This window comes from Hesperophylax consimilis, chromosome 27, assembly GCF_061612785.1.
Source record: "Hesperophylax consimilis isolate HC1 chromosome 27, BYU_Hcon_1.0, whole genome shotgun sequence".
Classification (NCBI taxonomy): Eukaryota; Metazoa; Arthropoda; class Insecta; order Trichoptera; family Limnephilidae; genus Hesperophylax; species Hesperophylax consimilis.
The window spans coordinates 3,517,985-3,535,635 of NC_142862.1; the positions used below are offsets into that span (position 1 = coordinate 3,517,985).

At 37.4% G+C, this 17,651-nt stretch overlaps 1 protein-coding gene across 5 annotated transcripts in view; it reads left to right on the top strand.

The window, feature by feature from the left end:
- The window catches only part of swm (Zinc finger protein swm), a 71,327-nt gene that overhangs the window by 47,978 nt on the left and 5,698 nt on the right, over window positions 1-17,651 (top strand). For 2 of the 5 annotated variants that reach the window (XM_089648404.1, XM_089648405.1), the window contains exons 16-24: window positions 1,787-1,916; window positions 2,775-2,887; window positions 7,802-7,870; window positions 11,348-11,449; window positions 12,342-12,454; window positions 13,918-13,944; window positions 14,411-14,561; window positions 16,378-16,506; window positions 17,246-17,479. In XM_089648404.1, the coding sequence (XP_089504530.1) occupies window positions 1,787-1,916; window positions 2,775-2,887; window positions 7,802-7,870; window positions 11,348-11,449; window positions 12,342-12,454; window positions 13,918-13,944; window positions 14,411-14,561; window positions 16,378-16,506; window positions 17,246-17,479 (1,068 nt within the window). Of the gene's footprint in view, window positions 1-1,786; window positions 1,917-2,774; window positions 2,888-7,801; window positions 7,871-11,329; window positions 11,450-12,341; window positions 12,455-13,917; window positions 13,945-14,410; window positions 14,562-16,377; window positions 16,507-17,245; window positions 17,480-17,651 lie in introns of all 5 variants that reach the window. The other 3 variants (XM_089648407.1, XM_089648408.1, XM_089648409.1) reach the window with 3 other exon arrangements.

Sequence of the window (17,651 nt, forward strand, 5' to 3'; positions counted from 1 at the left end):
TGAATACATTAATATATTTATCGTGAATTATTTATTTGATTTTGTGGACGTTATATATTATTTGTTCAAAATGTCTAAGATGGAAGTGGATCTAAATGAAAATGAGTTGCCTTTGCAAAGAAACTGCGAGGAATTTTACTATAGCCGTATGCAGCCTACAATCGATGTGATTATATTATTTTATTATTTTCTTTCTTATAAAATATTTGCCTAACTGCTGCCCTTTTAATAGGCGCAGGTTATGGAAATTACATTTCGTTTCAACTTAATTGCTACAAGAAATTTCAAAGTTCAAAATTTCTCTTATAAAATGATCCCTTTTTTTTTTTTTTTTTTTTTTTTAATATTTTTATTCTAGATAAAAGAAAATTACATTTTCACTTATTTAACTAGAAATAACATATATATTACACATAAATATAAATATATTACACACCGATATTATTCACTTTCATTGTTTTGTTGATTGAGCATGAAAAAGCATGAAGCATCCTTTGCCTCCATTATAGATTTTTTAGCGTGAATTGACGTTTTTGAAAGCTTGGTTTCAATCTAAATATGGATAAATTATTTAACTAACCCTAATTAAGAACATAACCTATTTTTTGCATTCGAATAGTTGTTTATTGTAGTAATTGTTGAAGTTTAATTTCCATAATTTGTGCTCGGTGCGGTGGTTAGGTAAATAATTATGTACCTTCTTTTAAAGAAAGTAATACAGTGAAACTCTCTTCTAAGATTTTCCAAAGGACTGGAAAAACTTCTTATGTGCAAACTTTATAAGTGGTTTCACTGTGTTATAAATATTTTTTAAATGGGCACCTGTATATTGTAGATGCTAAGTTTTCTTGGTTATTATGAATATCATAATCTATTTGAATAACAAAGTATTATTTTAATTATTTTACTTTAGTTTTGAGATGGTATTTCACAAAAATGTGACTAAAATTCATCTGAGTATTATTATTATTACAAAAGTATGTAAAAAATAAAAAAAATTCTCTTCGCACTTTCAACAATGACCTTCGTAATATGTGCCGCATTTTTTAAAATTAAAAGTCCGCTAATCATCAAAAATATTAATTTTAGTTGTCTGTGTGTTAGTCTTGCATTAAATCTGGTTCAATGAACTCAGATTTGCTTTCAATTTAAGTGTCATTGTTATGTGTGAAGAATTCAGACAAGGAATAAAGTACCTACTTATTACGTAATAATTTTAATTGTCATTTCAAAATTGGAGTGGATTTTTCAAGAATTCTGAATATCCTGTGATTTTTCATAAAAAAATAAAATACTTAAGGTATTTCACTTGATTGGAAATGAAAAAATGTTATCTGAAATTACGTGTTTGTAAATTTAACACGTTTTTTCCAAACATACATACCCAATGAAGTTCTGTGGTTTGATGTTGTATCTTAAGAATAAATATTGACTTGAATCGGAAGATATTGATCGTAAACCGGTTGTACATATTGTCGTTGCGCTTGATTCTGGAAGTTTTTTTGCTTCCCCTATAAAATTTGATAAAACATAGCCGGTCCTGCAAGCGCAACGACGATATACCATTAACCGTTTAGTGGCTAAGTTGTTCAGGTTCCCACCCGGGCGTTGCAGGTTCAATTCCTTGTGCTCTATTTCCACTTACGATCATGGTATCAGGAGGATAAAAATATTATCAGGTTATTAGTAATGTAAGAATGTTTTTCTTTGGATTTCAAGTAAAGTGCAGTATCGCTTACTCATGAAGAATAAACAAATTAATTTATTTATCTTCTTTCTTCTGCAGGAAATGGCGGCACTGGTTAAGAAACGAGGAGAGGGTCACGTAAAGATTGTACGTGATTTGCGCCGGCGCACGCAACTTCTTCTCGAGAAGCAGCTCGGCCAGCAAAAGGCGCTGATCATTCGGCTTGAAGGTAATAATTCATTTCTATGATTAATTGTAAAACTAGTGTCATTTTGAAATCCCAAATGAACGACGCAACTACTCAGTATGGATTAACAGCACGTAGGAGTCGTTGGGAATGGAAAAAACAGGTATCTATAAGCACAAGAGTCCCATTTGCTCCCAAGCATCTGGAGCCAGTGGGACTATAGCCTTCTCCATGTACATCTGACTTGCCCACCATTTAACAAAAAGAGTTTTTAAAAAGACGGTTGGATAGCCGAGCCTTTCGAGGCGGTGGTTTGCATTTCTTCTTTTGTGTTTCTGTAGACATTCCCAACTATTGGGGTATGTTGTGAGGCAGAAGAAATAGGAAGGGGAAGGAGAAGGGAAGAGAAAGGTGGGGAAGTATCTGGCTATTCATATCTGATCACAAACACGGCTAAAGCCATTTCAAGCAATGTCTTGATTCTGAATAGTGGTGTTTCACGAGGGCTATTACTAGGAGTAGAAAATACTTTCAGTATCACCCTGATGTAAGACTGCCATTTAGAATGTTTGAAATGGATTTTGCCCTATTTGGGGAGCAGATCTCAATAGCCAGGTACTTCCCCACCCTCCTCCTCCCAATCTCCTTCTCCTCCCCGCCACCTTCAGCCTCGTAATATACCCCAATTGGGGATGCCATAATCTCACTGGCTCCAGACGGTTAGGAGCAGTTGAGACTTCGTGCAGTATGCACTTTAAAAAATATATGTCTACCACTCTGGGAGAAAAGGATAATGAAACCGTAATCCAATTTTTTATAATCTTATTTTTTATTGCCTTATTAATAAATTACCTATCACAAACGACTTTCTCAGTAATTTTAATATCTTTTTACTTTCAGAAAACACCATTGCAAGCCAAAAAGACATTCTACTAGGCACCATCAAACAGATGCAGGGCAACATCGATAAGACAAGAAAGGATCTAGCGTCTCTCACAAAGGCCTCGCAACAGGTTAGCCTTTCATAATCTCATCCGACATACCACCACCTTCTTTTACAACCTTTTCAGTTTGGGTCCTTTTCCCATTTCTATCAGTTATTTATATTATTTTTTGTCTAATGTCGTCAAAGAAATCAAATCATTAACAATTTAAATCCATAGCCTGATAATTAGGCAGTTGGATTAGCAATTTTCTGGCCACAGTCGGCACCTTTCGAACGCAAGCTTTTTGCAAGAACAAAAGCTTTTGCTAACTGAAGGTTAAAGTATATATTTCTTGTGCTTGTCACAATGTATACATACATTATTTGAGTTCATTTTATTTAGAGAATACAGATTTATGTAAAACCTTTGTTTGAAGTCTTGTCAATTTGTGCCACATTTTTGTGCTGCAAAGTTACGTTTGATTTTTACTTGATTATATTATTATAATTATCCTCATTTTTCTTTCTTTCTATCCCTTCTTTGGTACATGACCGTTATACAGAGGCAAAATACAATATAAAATAGATGCGCAAGTTTTAGCGTGGCTGTATCGACACTAATCGACAATCGCATTGACATGCCCCTCTTCAACGCAGGGGTCGGCGGACTCTAAACAAAATCTCATAATTTTCAACGACTATACATTATTACGTTTTCACAGTGGCGCTAAGACTGCTAAAGCAATAAGTAGTATATGTTGTAATATAACGGCGCGGCGTTGCATTGTGTTGAATAATAACATACCAACTGATATGTGAAAAATTTTGTGCATGGTGTTGGTCGTTGACGGCATCTATATTATTTCCAATGGCTAGTTAATAATAATAATAATAACATGGAATTTATATAGCGCAGTTTAGTGTCATTTCACTTCAAGTGCGCTTAACTACTCGTATAACAAACTTTAAAAAAATGGTAATTCAGTGTTAATAGTTCTTAAAATTATTCCTACATAGTACCTAGTTATATTTGATACCTAGTTATATTTGATATATACCTTATATACCTTATATTATATAGTTATATACCTAGTTATATTTGATACAGTACTAGTACCAGTGATAAGTACCGCAATATAAGCATTGCGATTGTGCTCTACTAACGAGGCTACTACGGAGTAGAGGTGAAACTACAGTTGAATAGCAGCCAACGCCTATGAAATCTGAGAGCCACGGTCTGCCGACTCCTGACCTAACCCAACCTAGCCCAAGAGCATTCCACTTCTTCTTTTAATGCCTTATTTGGCCTATGGATATATCGTCGGTTTACTGTCAGAAGTCATCAAGTTACATTTTTGTCAGAACTTAGAAGTCACAATCTACCTAATTTGTAATGCTTTATCCAGTAAATAAGTCATTATGTCGAATAACACCTTGTTTATCGCTAATTGAGCATCTTAACTGTCACCAAGTGCATATAATACCAATAGTTTGCTAATAAAAATATGAATAGTATATTTTAACACGCTTCAACCGGGCGAAAACAATGGTTCCATTCGAGAAAATGGATTTTGTTTTAAACAGCTATGCTTTGAAAATAATACATATATTTTAATAAGTCAGTGTTGGGCCATTTATTTTTGTTTTTTTCAAATTCAAATTATTTTTGTTCAATTACGCACAAATCATTACAAAAAAATTCCCACATATACAAATATATTTATTGAATAAATATGTACAAATATATTTATTAGATGAACAAAAATACATTTAAAAAAGTCACCTTTGCTATTATTTTAGCTTGTTCGACAATTTGTTAGTTAATGACTTAAGTTAAAAAAAACTGTTGGTAAATTTTGCCAACATTCGCGGCCTGCACACAAATTTAAATTCCGTCCATCACCATCTTTTGTCCCAACGTCCCAACCTTCTTTTCCTATCCGAAACTCAGATAGCCGAGCCGCCAGACTCCTCCTATCTGGGCTGCCCGGGCTTTACCCTCGCAAGCAAATTCCGACTGAAAGGAGGAGTCTGCCTCTATAGTCGAGCTGACGTCAACTGTGTGCGACTATTGAGTCCGGAAAACTCCAGATTCGACGTAATGTGGGTGCGCGTCAATCTTGCCAGTACGGCAAGATTCTACGCATGTCTATACCGCTCACCGAACCATAGCGAATCAGACACTTCCGAGCTCTTCAAACATTTGAGCGATACTATTGATGATCTCTTGCCCCGCTACCCTTCGGCCGAGTTTGTTGTTCTGGGGGACTTCAACGTTCATAACGAACCATGGTTGAAGTTCTCAGGCCCAACGGACTCGGCTGGCCGACAGGCGGAATCCTTTGCCATTTGCTACGGATTAGAGCAATTGGTTCAGGAGCCTACAAGGGTTCCTGATGTCCAGACTCACCGCTCCAATCTGTTAGACCTATTCTTAACTACTGTGCCACACGGTTATAAGATTGACGTCACAGCGCCTCTGGGATCATCTGACCACTGCCTAGTGACGACATCAATCCCCGTTAGCCTCAGACCAACCAATGAGAGGCTGAGGAGAAAAGTGTGGCACTATAGGTCAGCAGATTGGTTCGGTATGCGGGCCCATTTCAATGCTTTTCCGTGGTCAGCTGTTTGTTTTCGGACTTCGGACCCTTCAAGATGTGCCCAGGAGATTGGTGAAGTCATCAATTCGGCGATGGATGGCTTCATACAATCGACTACTAAAGAAACTGGTGTGGGCTCAAAGCCGTGGTTCAGTCGACAATGCTCCGAAGCAGTTCGATGAAAAAACCCGGCTTACCGAGCCTACAACACATCTCGAACGCCCGAAAGCAGATCAGCATACAACAAATCGGCAAAGGAATGCAAGAGAATCATCAATAGGTCAAAATTCGAACACGACCTGCAGATCAGCAAAAAGCTGGCTGCCTGCCCGCATGGCAGCAGAGCATTCTGGTCGCTTGCGGGCTCAATAGGTCGAAATTTTTGCAAACCCAGTTTGCCACCTCTTACCAGACCTGACGGTTCACTAGCAAACACCGCCACCGAAAAGGCAAACCTTTTAGGGAAAATGTTTGCGGAAAACTCGACCCTCGACGACGGGGGTGCTGTTCCGCCGTCGGTTCCTCACTGCGGCTTCTATATGAAAAAGCTGAGGATCCGGCATCGGGATGTACTCCACGTCATACGGGGGCTCGATGTTAACAAAGCTAGTGGACCTGATGGAATACCTGCCCTGGTATTGCAGAGGTGTGCTGCGGAAATAGTTCCAGTTTTGACAAAGCTCTTCAAAATGTCCCTGAAGTGTGGCACTGTGCCCTCTGGTTGGAAAAAAGCGGTAATTCACCCTATTCCCAAGAAAGGTGACCGCTCCAACCCGGCCAACTACCGCCCCATAGCGATCACATCAGTTCTGTCCAAAGTGATGGAACGTGTGATCAACGACAAACTGCTCACATACCTCGAGAAGAACAAAATTATCAACGACCGTCAATACGGATTCCGGCGGAACCGCTCGTGCGGTGATCTTCTCGCGTATGTGACGCATGTTTGGGGGCGGTGCCTGGAACCACACGGTGAGACCCAAACGGTCGCACTAGACATATCCAAAGCCTTTGACCGGGTCTGGCACCGAGGACTTGTCAACAAATTGCATTCTTACGGACTTCCCGCATCCCTGTGTACGTGGATTGCTGACTTTTTAAGGGATAGGTCGATTCAGGCGGTTGCTGACGGTTTCACCTCTTCCTCGCACTCCATAAATGCTGGCGTCCCACAGGGATCGGTTCTGTCTCCAACTTTGTTTTTGTTGCACATCAATGACCTTTTGACATGTGCACCGATTCATTGTTACGCGGATGACAGTACAGTTCATGATAGCTTTTTGTTTGACAAGCCCCCAAAGGGCACACAAACTCCAACGGCTCGGAGGGCTTTGAAGCAGAGAATGGACGGTTATCTCGAGAGTATTTCCTACTGGGGTAAAAATAATCTCGTCGAATTTAATGTTTCAAAGACCCAATCCTGTCTGATTACGTCTAAAAGGGATCCAAATGATAATCTAGTCTCCTTCAACGGAAGCAATCTTCCGAACAGGCCTTCCATTGATATGCTTGGTGTAACTATAAGTGACCAGCTCAGGTACGGGGGCTCCATCGAAGCTAGAGTAAAGTTGGCCTCTCAGAAGCTGGGCGTACTGTACAGGGCCCGCAGATACTTTAATAGTACACAACTGCTCACCCTGTACAAATCGCAAGTGCGCCCTACTGTCGAATTTGGCAGCCATCTCTGGTCTGGAGCCCCAAAATACCTGAAAAAAACCCTTGACTCTGTGCAGAAACGGGCGGTCCGTTTGATAGATTCCCCAATCTTAACAAACGGACTGCAATCTTTAGAGCACAGGCGTCAGGTAGGTATGCTGTCCTTGTTCTATCGGTATTACAATGGAAGATGCTCTGAAGAACTAGCGTCATTGATCCCTTCGGCACCGGTGCGTAGTCGGGATACACGCCAAACGCGCGCCCAACATTTGTACACAGTTGACACTTGTCACATGAGAACGGGTCGCTTCTACGATTCGTTCTTAAGTTCAACAGCTCGGCTGTGGAACGAACTGCCGGCCTCTGTGTTTCCTCCCTCCTACAACATGGGACTCTTCAAGACCCATGTTCACTCCTTCCTCTCCACAAAAAGACCCTCCACACAGCATCCCCAAAGATGACATAGGCCCTGAGGGAAATTATTTTCTTCAGGGCCTCCTGTGTGGAGTAAATATAAAAAAAAAAAAAAAAAAAAACTTAAGTTACTGGCAGTAAGCCGACGATATATACTCGATCTGTTAGGTTAGGTTAAGACAGCCATGCGCAGTGCGGTTGTGAGTAATTTAATACAGCCTTGCAAAAACTAGCAGTATTACTTTAGCTTGTATATAGCTTGAGTATGACAGTAATTTTCTCTTTATTATGTTTTGTAGCTTACACCTTGGTTATAAAACTTATTTCAGCACACAGAAGAGTTTGGTGTTTTGGAATCGTTGAACAATTTGTCCCTCAGTACCAAGTCTAAATATACGGTCAGAATTCACTGCTTCAACCTTAAGGCATCCACCATGTTTTGTGCCGTTTTTCTTTATTTAACATACATAATACATTATTAGCGATGCAACCATTGCGATTACGATGCTTGGTGAACTGAGGTTACAATCCCTGTCACATTCAACGTCATGCCCTGTTTTTAATTTTGACCGATCCCCTTTATCTGTCGATTAACAGCAAATCGGGAGTTTGTCAGGATATAAGACGGGTTGTTTGATTGAGCCCTCAAGTATCAAAATTTAACCAATTGCTGACAGGCCGAGAGTCGGTGGTTAAAGGTAACCGTTCAACTGTCTAAAATTTACTTATAGTCATAATGATTACTTTTTTGCTTGAAATTGTCCTTATCGTCAAAAGATTGTTGCATTGCTAATTTGATTGTAATTCTGGATACATTTCATGTTGCATTTTGTTCTCGTTAGTCATTAATACTTCTTATCATGCCTGTATCTATCTATCTGTCTGTTGGAAGTTTATATTCCTGTTTTGTTTCATCATATATTATATAACAAAATTCTATTATTGTGTTTGTTTTTTAACTGTTAAATTATACTAGCTGAAGTCCTCTACACTGCCCGGGCTTGACTTTTTTTAAATCAGATGTGGACAGTAATTAATTATCTCGAATGTCAAGTTTGCAAATATTCATCAAGCAGTTTCAAAATTCTACTTTAAGGGGTGGAAAAAGGGGAAATCTCTTGTAGTCACATTCCTCATGTTTTGAAGGTCAAGTGTGCAAAATATCATCAATCTCGGAATAAAATTGTAAATTTGTATAAAAACAAAGCCATCCTGCCCACGTCACTCTTTTTATATATCGTGCCCTTGGGACAAGGTTCTGTCTTTCTGTGTCCAACTTCTATGTACGTTTTTAGATAGTTATGCAACAAAGTTCTTTTTAAAATACTTCAACAAGGTTCCATTTGCATATTTTACGGGCAACTCAGTTCTGTCTGCCATGGAGCAATACTGATTTATTTGCATTAAGCTCTGCCACGCATACACTTCGGAGCGGCGGTACCACGCGCCGCTCCAGGCCGCTGCGCCGAAAAGTCTCACAATGGACGTTACCGTTACCTTACTTACCTTACTTTCGGACTTTACCTATTCTGCGCGGCGGCCTGGAGTGGAGCATGGTACCGCCGCTACTAAGAGTACGTGTTGCAAAGCCTATTGTGTTAGAGCCCATTGGCATGGGACAACTAGGTCCATCTGACAATTGCATCAAACTGAGAAAATAAACCAAAAATTACATTTATGAAAAGTGGATATGCAGAATGAATTGTAATTCCATTATCTTTAGGTTTAAGAATATTGTGGCATTTTGCCAAAAAACTGATTAAAGTAATCTGATAGAATCTTGTTGCTTTGAGTTAAGCTGATTTTCAAAGCAACAAGGTTCTATCTGTTATTTTTTGTTTAGTTTGGCTAAATTCCGCGTGTTTTTTTTGCTTAGAATTTTCATAAGCATTAAGATAATTCAATTACAGTACGTTTTGCACATACACTTTTTCATAAATTTCAAGTGTTAGGATGGGTTGTTTCAAAGAATTTTAACACTTCATCAAATTTCAACTTTCGTTTTCAGGTTCTGTGAAAGTCCTATTCGAGTTCTGTTATTATAGCATTGTAGGGTAGTTGCTGGACAGAACTTGAAATTTGAAGAATTGTTCAAATTCTCTGAAATAACCCGTCTTTAATATTTTGTTCTAGATTCAAACATTGAACATCAATTTTTCCGTTTCATACCAAAGGCAAATAAAACCTTGTTGTTCTAAGGGAACGATATGTAGATAGAAGATTAGTTACTTGGTTGAGCGGTCCAAATTGTCACGTTCCCAAGCGTCACGGGTTCAATCCTCTGGCTAGCCGGACCTCCATTATCTCATAAGCATCATTTTCTGCTTTTGGTGATGGCAGTGATACGAATTCAAATATCGTCGGGTTATTTTTAACCAGGCATTGTTTTTCGTTTGTTGTTTTTTAGTTTTCCCAAAAAAAAGGAATACCAGTGTTTCATTTGCTACTGCTTATTATAAATTCCTATATTTTCAGTTCACATTCAATTTTTATTGGCACTTGGTGGTTTGGTTGCAAAGTTTTTCAATCTGACAGAGTCTGCTTTTGAAATTTGTAAAATTCTAACGCAACAAATACGTACGTGCATTGTGCATTAAATTAATATATCGACTGTGGTTTGGTAAAACCTTTCAAGTCACAAAATGAAAATTTTACATGAGATGACGAAAACGAATATTTACAAATTCATAAAACTAATTAAAAATTTAGAATTCTATTTATATTTGTGAGTGATTTGAGGCTTCTATAGTATTATTGAAATAACTTGAAAAATGTGGCTTGAAGCATTTTACCAAAGTATTTGATATTATGGATACATTAATGATTTCGTTTTGTATTGTTTTTAATTGCATTAACCTTTAATATTTCAGTTTCATAATACATTTATTTTTATTGCAAACATTGTCTCACAATACATTTAATTCTACATCATAGTTTCATTCATTTCAGTTGCGTTTTAAAATATTTCACAAATAAGTAACATAGTAAAATATTTCACCAAAAAAGTAACATAGTAAAATATTTCACAAATTAGTAACATAGTAAAATATTACACAAATAAGTAACATAGTAAAATATTTCACAAATAAGTAACATAGTAAAAGATTTCACAAATAAGTAACATAGTAAAATATTTCACAAATAAGTAACATCGTAAAATATTTCACAAATAAGTAACATAGTAAAAGATTTCACAAATAAGTAACGTAGTAAAAGATTTCACAAATTAGTAACATAGTAAAATATTCCAAGTATGTATTTCAACCCTTCAGGGTAGTTTGTTCAATTTTGGGAACAGTTCATATAGATCTCACAGAAATCATTGTTTCCCCTACTGTCATGGTGAGAAATATGATTCACTACGCTTTGTATTCAAATCTAGAAGTTAATCAATGTGCTCTTTTATGAAACCAAAGTTTCCCACCGCAAGTTGAAATTTTTTTATTACAACTTTTGTGATACATTTGTTTAGTAAAATGCTTGTGTTTTTATAGTTTTTTTTTGTTAGTTACAAAAAACATAACCAAACATGGTGAACCATTTTGAAAACTTTTTTTATGTTTGCATTCAAAATTTTATATTTCAAAAACAGTTTTTCTATACATTCAGAAATATTCCATTTATTTGAGTTTTGTGGCAAGGCAGAAATATTCTGTCAGAATAGGGGTTAAGACTTGCAATTTCAATAATTAACACATCTCCTTTCTTCCTTATTATTTTAATAGTCCTTCTGCTGAGAGCTCTGTTGTAATCTCTGTTTCTGTTATTAAGTCATTGTCTCTGGTTACAGGAGAGTTATCAGCGCCTTTACCTTGGATATGATAAGCCCAATAACTAAACATACTTATAATTTGTAGTCTTTCACACCTTTCCAGACCACCAACATCGTGGGGACAATTGTGAAGAAACCCCGAAGCAAGGAGGAAGCGCAGAAAGAGATCTTGGACGCGGAATTGGATTTATTCACAAAACAACAGGTAAGATTTTTTTAAATACATCTATTTGAATTTAATTTTTATTTTCGGAAATGAATGAATTTAAATCTAGGAAGAGAAAATTAACCCCATAGTTCTGGGTAGGGAGGTTCAATACTCAGTCAAACCAAAAAAAAAATTATGTTTGAAAATCATTTTAAAATGTATGTAAAAAAAACTTTTTTCCGTATTTAATTTTTTATCTTGAATTGTATGGATAGGATTAAAGATGAAAGAAACAAGGGAGATGATCCATAAACAATTGTTAGTATTCTCCAAAATTCTTTCAAAAATATTTTTCTCTCAGCAAAATTCCCTTTTTCTATTTGACTAAATTTATTGCATTTACAAACTGTTCTGTTTTTACTCTGTTTTAAAATAACACAGTTCACGAAACGTAATAAAATGTATCCGTACTTAGAATTGAGATTGAATTTCAAGCGATGAAAGTGATTTCATTTGAAACGGATGCATTTTACTGTATTTTTTTTACTCCACACAGAAGGTCTTGAGGAAAATAATTTGTCTCAGGGTGTAAATCATCTTTGGGGATGCTGAGTGCAGGTCTTTTTAAGGAGGAGTGAACATGGGTCTTGAAGATACCCATATTGTGGGACGGAGGAATCACAGAGGCCGACAAATCGTGCCATAGTCATAGAAACGACTCTTTCTCATGTTGGGGGTGCGCATTTGGTGTATTGCCCGACTTTGCACCGGTGCCGAAGGGATCTACGATGTTAGTTCCTCGGATTATCTTCCATTGAAATACCAGTAGAACAAGAACTGTCTGAGAACGACAGTGAATTAATTTACATTTATACAACGGTACCTATCTCCCATTTTCCTATACATAATGTACTGTCTTTTTTAATACATTGTGTAATTATGGTTTCAGGAGGGTCAAGATGTAACAGAGCTGATGAGAAAGGTGGCGGACTTGAGGAGACAGCAGGCTGTCCTGAGACACTCGAGCGCCCTGGCCAGCCGGAGGGGGGGTGCTCCTCAGAGGTAATAATAGCTCCTGTGTTGATTATTGCACAATAGTCTCTAATCATATATAAATCGGGGTTCCATGCTAACTCAACGCAGTAACTATTCAACACACCTTTAAAAAGTGATATAAAGTCATTAAAAACGATAAAAAAAAAAAAAATTAACCTAACCTAATTAACCCAGTTAGTAAAATTTTTGTTTCATCACTTTCCATTACTTTTTAAAGATGTGATGAATTATCATTTTGATGATTTATCCGGTCACAATAAATTGGTTCCATGATAACTCAACACAGTGACAATTCAACACACCTTTAAAAAGTGATATAAAGTCATTAGAAACGATGAAAAAAAAATTAATTTAAACCTGACCTAACCTACTTAACCCAGTTAATAAAGTTTTTGTTTCATCACTTTCCATGACTTTATATAACTTTTTAAAAATGTGATGAATTATCATTGTGATGATTTATCCGGTCACCATATAAATTACAGACGTAAAGTGGAACCTCTTATTGTGAGTAAATTGGTAGCACTGTCTTACTATACAAGCAATTTATCTGTAAAATGTGGGAAGCGGTACAAAAGTTCGTTGAAAACATTGTCCTTTTGTTAAATCTGTTCAATGACAATGCAATGATCCATTTCCGCTATATCATCAAAAGGAGACAGAAGTGAGAATAATTAATTACATACATGTAGGTACTTTTAAATTTGAATAAAGCTATTTACACTTTGTGAATATAACATAAATGTAAAGTGGGCGTGAACAATATAGATTATATGTTTACGCTACACATGAAGCTATATGATCTTGGAAGGTTGTGTGGGAGTGAGGAGCACTCCTATCCCAGCACGGTTCGGCAGGAGAGGGGAAAAATAAATTACAACAATTCGCTCGGCTAGCACATCTAAGCCATTCCCATATGTATTATATTACATTTCAGTGACAACCGTATGGGATTGTACGGCGAGCGATATCGCGAAATAGGCCACGCCCACTTATATATTAATCTTAAATTCATTTTCTGTAAATATCTTTAATACGTAAGAAAATATATAAGTACCTACTTTATTTTTTATAAATCATTTTTGTAAATACTAGTGCAAAACCTGTGAAAAATCACAGGATGGTCTTAATTCTTGATAAATGACAAATCAGTTCCTAGTTTGAAAATGGAAATTAAAATAATTTTAGGTAGGTACTTTATCGCTTCTCTGAATTCTTCTCACAATCAGTTCTAATTTTGAAAATGACACAAATTCAAAGCAAATTTGAATTCATTAAACCAGAAGACCTAAATTTTTTTTTTAATTTTCGAGTTTTGGAACGATATATCCTCGATTCCATTCCATTAGAATTTTTTTTTGATTTTAAACCGTTTACAGAACAAATTATGCTTGTAAACTGAGATTCCACTGTAGAAACTTATCTTATTACTTTCTTCTCTAAAAACTGTGTGGTTTTCTTATTACAAGCTATCGGATTGTAAGGAAAAAACACGGGTAAGTTGTATTGTGTGTTGTTGATTCCCAATCAATAATGTTAAAAAACAATAATATATTCTGGCCTCAAACCATTTGTTCTCTTTTTAAAGGATACTAATTTCACTTATTGGCAATAGAAGTTAGCACTATGTATTATGATATTATTTATGGTTGTACAAGAACTCCCCCTACAAAGCTAAGATGATGTTTATAAATATGTACAGGATAATAATTGGTAATTTCTTTTTTAAAAGGATCGGGTCTGATTAGCTCTGTGGTAGAGCAGAGCCTCGGCAAGGCTAAGATCCTGGGTTCAATTCCTAGATGCAACCGAATCTTTTTCTGTTTCACGTTTTTGATTTGAGAGTTGTTAATATTATCTTCAATGATTAATAATATTTAAACTTTTTTTGTTAATTATGAAATCTGCTCGCCACTGTACAGTAATTTGTATTAAATTTGAAACCATTGAATGATTTTTCAGAGCGGCAACACGGGCCAAGTTCAGCAAGATCGCCGCAATGGCTAAGGGGGGGGCGCTGTACGTCAACCAATCGGTGGACCACCGACCCAGATCCCTGCTGATATCCGGTTATGAAGGAGACGAACAGACCCTGGTGGAGCAGCATTTCGCCGTGAGTTTGGCTAAAACATTTTATTAACATTTTTTACATGGCAGCAGCAATCACAGAATACAGATTTGTTATAGAAATGTCTACGGAGTGTGAATTAAAGTGAGGAGTGAGGATTAGTCCACAATAGAGTGCTGATACCAAAGATATTAGAAGAACGAGATGTGCTATGCGCAGTTCGTACTGAGTGGAATTGTTTTGCCGAGTGTCGCCGGTTTTGTTCACCAATACTACTGCACACCTTCGCTTGCGCTAAGGTATCCGCACTAATACATAGAACAGATTTCTGTGCGTACACGTCCCGATACCGTTCAAAGTACCCTAATTAGGTAGTACTCCGGCTACGGTCCGGCGGCCAACATAGCATATCTCGTTCTTCTAATATCTTTGGCTGATACCAACCCTGATAAAGCATGGAACTGGCAGAGGAAAGATGAAAGTACATTAATGAATGCTGTATAAATAAAACCATGATCCATAAAGAATGCAAGGTTGAAGAAAGCGTAGTGAACAAGATTAAGAAAGGGACACTTGGATGATTTGAGGTGAAGCAGAATTTATCTGCTTAACTCATTTGAGTAAGGAGAATATGCGACGCAAAAGTGAATAGTAGAAGAAGTCGGGGACGCCCGGGTGTGTGCCAATGCAGAGTTGTGTGGCGGTCTATTTTTTTATTCAAACTTCTTTATAAAGTACATTACTACACGGGTTATGTAGTGTGCATGTCTCGCTAGGAAATCCTGTGTTGAGAAAATAAAAAGTCAATCAATATGTACCATTGGTAATGTGTACTTAAAAACAGGTTTTAAATTAATCGTTGATGTTTGATCTGTCTTGGCTGGTGATGTGGTGACCCAATTTATATTTCGCATAATTTGTATTCATAACTTGGTGTCCAATTTATATTTAGCATAATTTGTATTCATAACTTGGTGTCCAATTTATATTTAGCATAATTTGTATTCATAACTTGGTGTCCAATTTATATTTAGCATAATTTGTATTCATAACTTGGTGTCCAATTTATATTTAGCATAATTTGTATTCATAACTTGGTGTCCAATTTATATTTAGCATAATTTGTATTCATAACTTGGTGTCCAATTTATATTTAGCATAATTTGTATTCATAACTTGGTGTCCAATTTATATTTAGCATAATTTGTATTCATAACTTGGTGTCCAATTTATATTTAGCATAATTTGTATTCATAACTTGGTGTCCAATTTATATTTAGCATAATTTGTGTTCATAACTTGGTGTCCAATTTATGTTTAGCATAATTTGTGTTCTGTCTGATGGCCAGTGAAAGTGCTTTGTTGCAAAGTTTGTTAAATTTCTATGGCCAAATGTTGTTTTAGCGAAAGGGATAAGTAAGAGATTATGCCCTTTGGATCAAGTATATCACAAGCAGGTTTACTGATTGTCGAATAAAAGTCTGTGTTTGAAAAGGTATGTTTTTAGCGTGAAGTTGCCTAATTTAGAAAACATAGATTCTCCTAAAGATGTCCTCTCTGTTTAGTAGCGTTGGGTAATGACTTATTTTACCTCGTAACACAAGATAAATAAGGCGCTAAGTAGTAGGTAGGTGTAGGTTATATCCAAATCCAGACTGTAAGACGTTCACGTCTCTGAGTATGTAATAACAATTAATACTTGTACTGTACGGTTTACCGGAAGTCGTACGAATACGGCTCACCAAAAGAGCTAGCTCGATTGTACGGCTCGCTCATGAACTGATCTTGTATTAATTGTTTAGTTGTAGATTGGCAGTGAAGCTGTTGACTATTTATAAAAATTGTTTGTTCTGTCTTACAGCAATATGGCGAAATAGTGCGACGAGTGGTGGACCCCAAAACCCCGTCGCTGTGGATCCAGTACGACACTCGCAAGGCCGCCGAACTGGCCTCCGCCAAGGGAAAGCAGTTCAACGACCGTACGCTGAGCGTAAGAAATAAAACAATTTAGCCCCACTGTTCAATTTGGTAGACATCTTTGGTCTGGATCCCCAAAGTACTCCTGTGGTACTTTGATATAATCCCCTGTATAATATATCTCTTTAAAAACACAGATTGCAATTTTATCTACTGGTATTTCAAAGAAAGATGTTCCAAGGAACTGTAGTCATTAATCTTTTCTGCTCTGGCGCACCATCGGGGAGGCAGGTATGTGTACCGCCGCACCCCTGCCATAGGTCACCCCAAGTGGTTCTCTACGTTTGGGAACTTAGCAGGGGTGCCCGGGTTCATGTGGTGAGGTTTGTCCTCCTATACTGCTTGGCGGGTCGGATCGGGAGAGACTGGATGAGAGAGATCTTGTGACAGCTCCAGCTGGACTCTCCACCCATTGCCTTGCACTGCAGTGGGTGGGATGGATTCATATGTCCGTCACTCCTGGACACACTGACCCCCAAATTCCTACCCACCCCTCATGCCTTTTTCCCTCCCAGAACTTTATTTCCCTAAAAAGACCCTCCACACAGCATCCCCAAGATAACATAGGCCCTGAGGGAGCTCAGAGCCTCCTGTGTGGAGCTAATGTAAAACAAACGGAACAGGCCCCTCATTTGTACACAGTTGGTATTTGTTACATCAGACTTGTGTTCAACAGCTCGGCTGTGAAATGATTTTCCAGCCTCTGGAAGAGTTAGCACTATTTATAAAAATATCTTTGCAATCACTTCCAGGTGACCTGGATGGATCCGCTGAAGCGCCAGGCCCCCCTGCCCGTCGCAGTCCTGCCCTCCGTCGTGGCCTGCCCCAGCTCGGAGCCAGGCACCTCCGCCAACTCAACAGGAGCCGAAAAATCATCAGAAGTACCAGTGCAGCAGCCGACACCCGATGCTAAACCGCAGCCGGAAGGCGTTGCATCTAACAACGCCGATGAGAGCAATTCCACCATCGACGATCAGGAGTTTGAGGTGAGCTTTTTGTTCTATTAATTAAAACAATTTTTTTCTTATATTCAATATCACCATTTTACCCATCCCATCCCAAGTTATTTTGACTGAAATTGACTGCAGCAACTGAATTAACTTTTGTGCGAACTTCTTCCGAATTTATTTGTGTAAAAATAAACATACTATCGAGAGA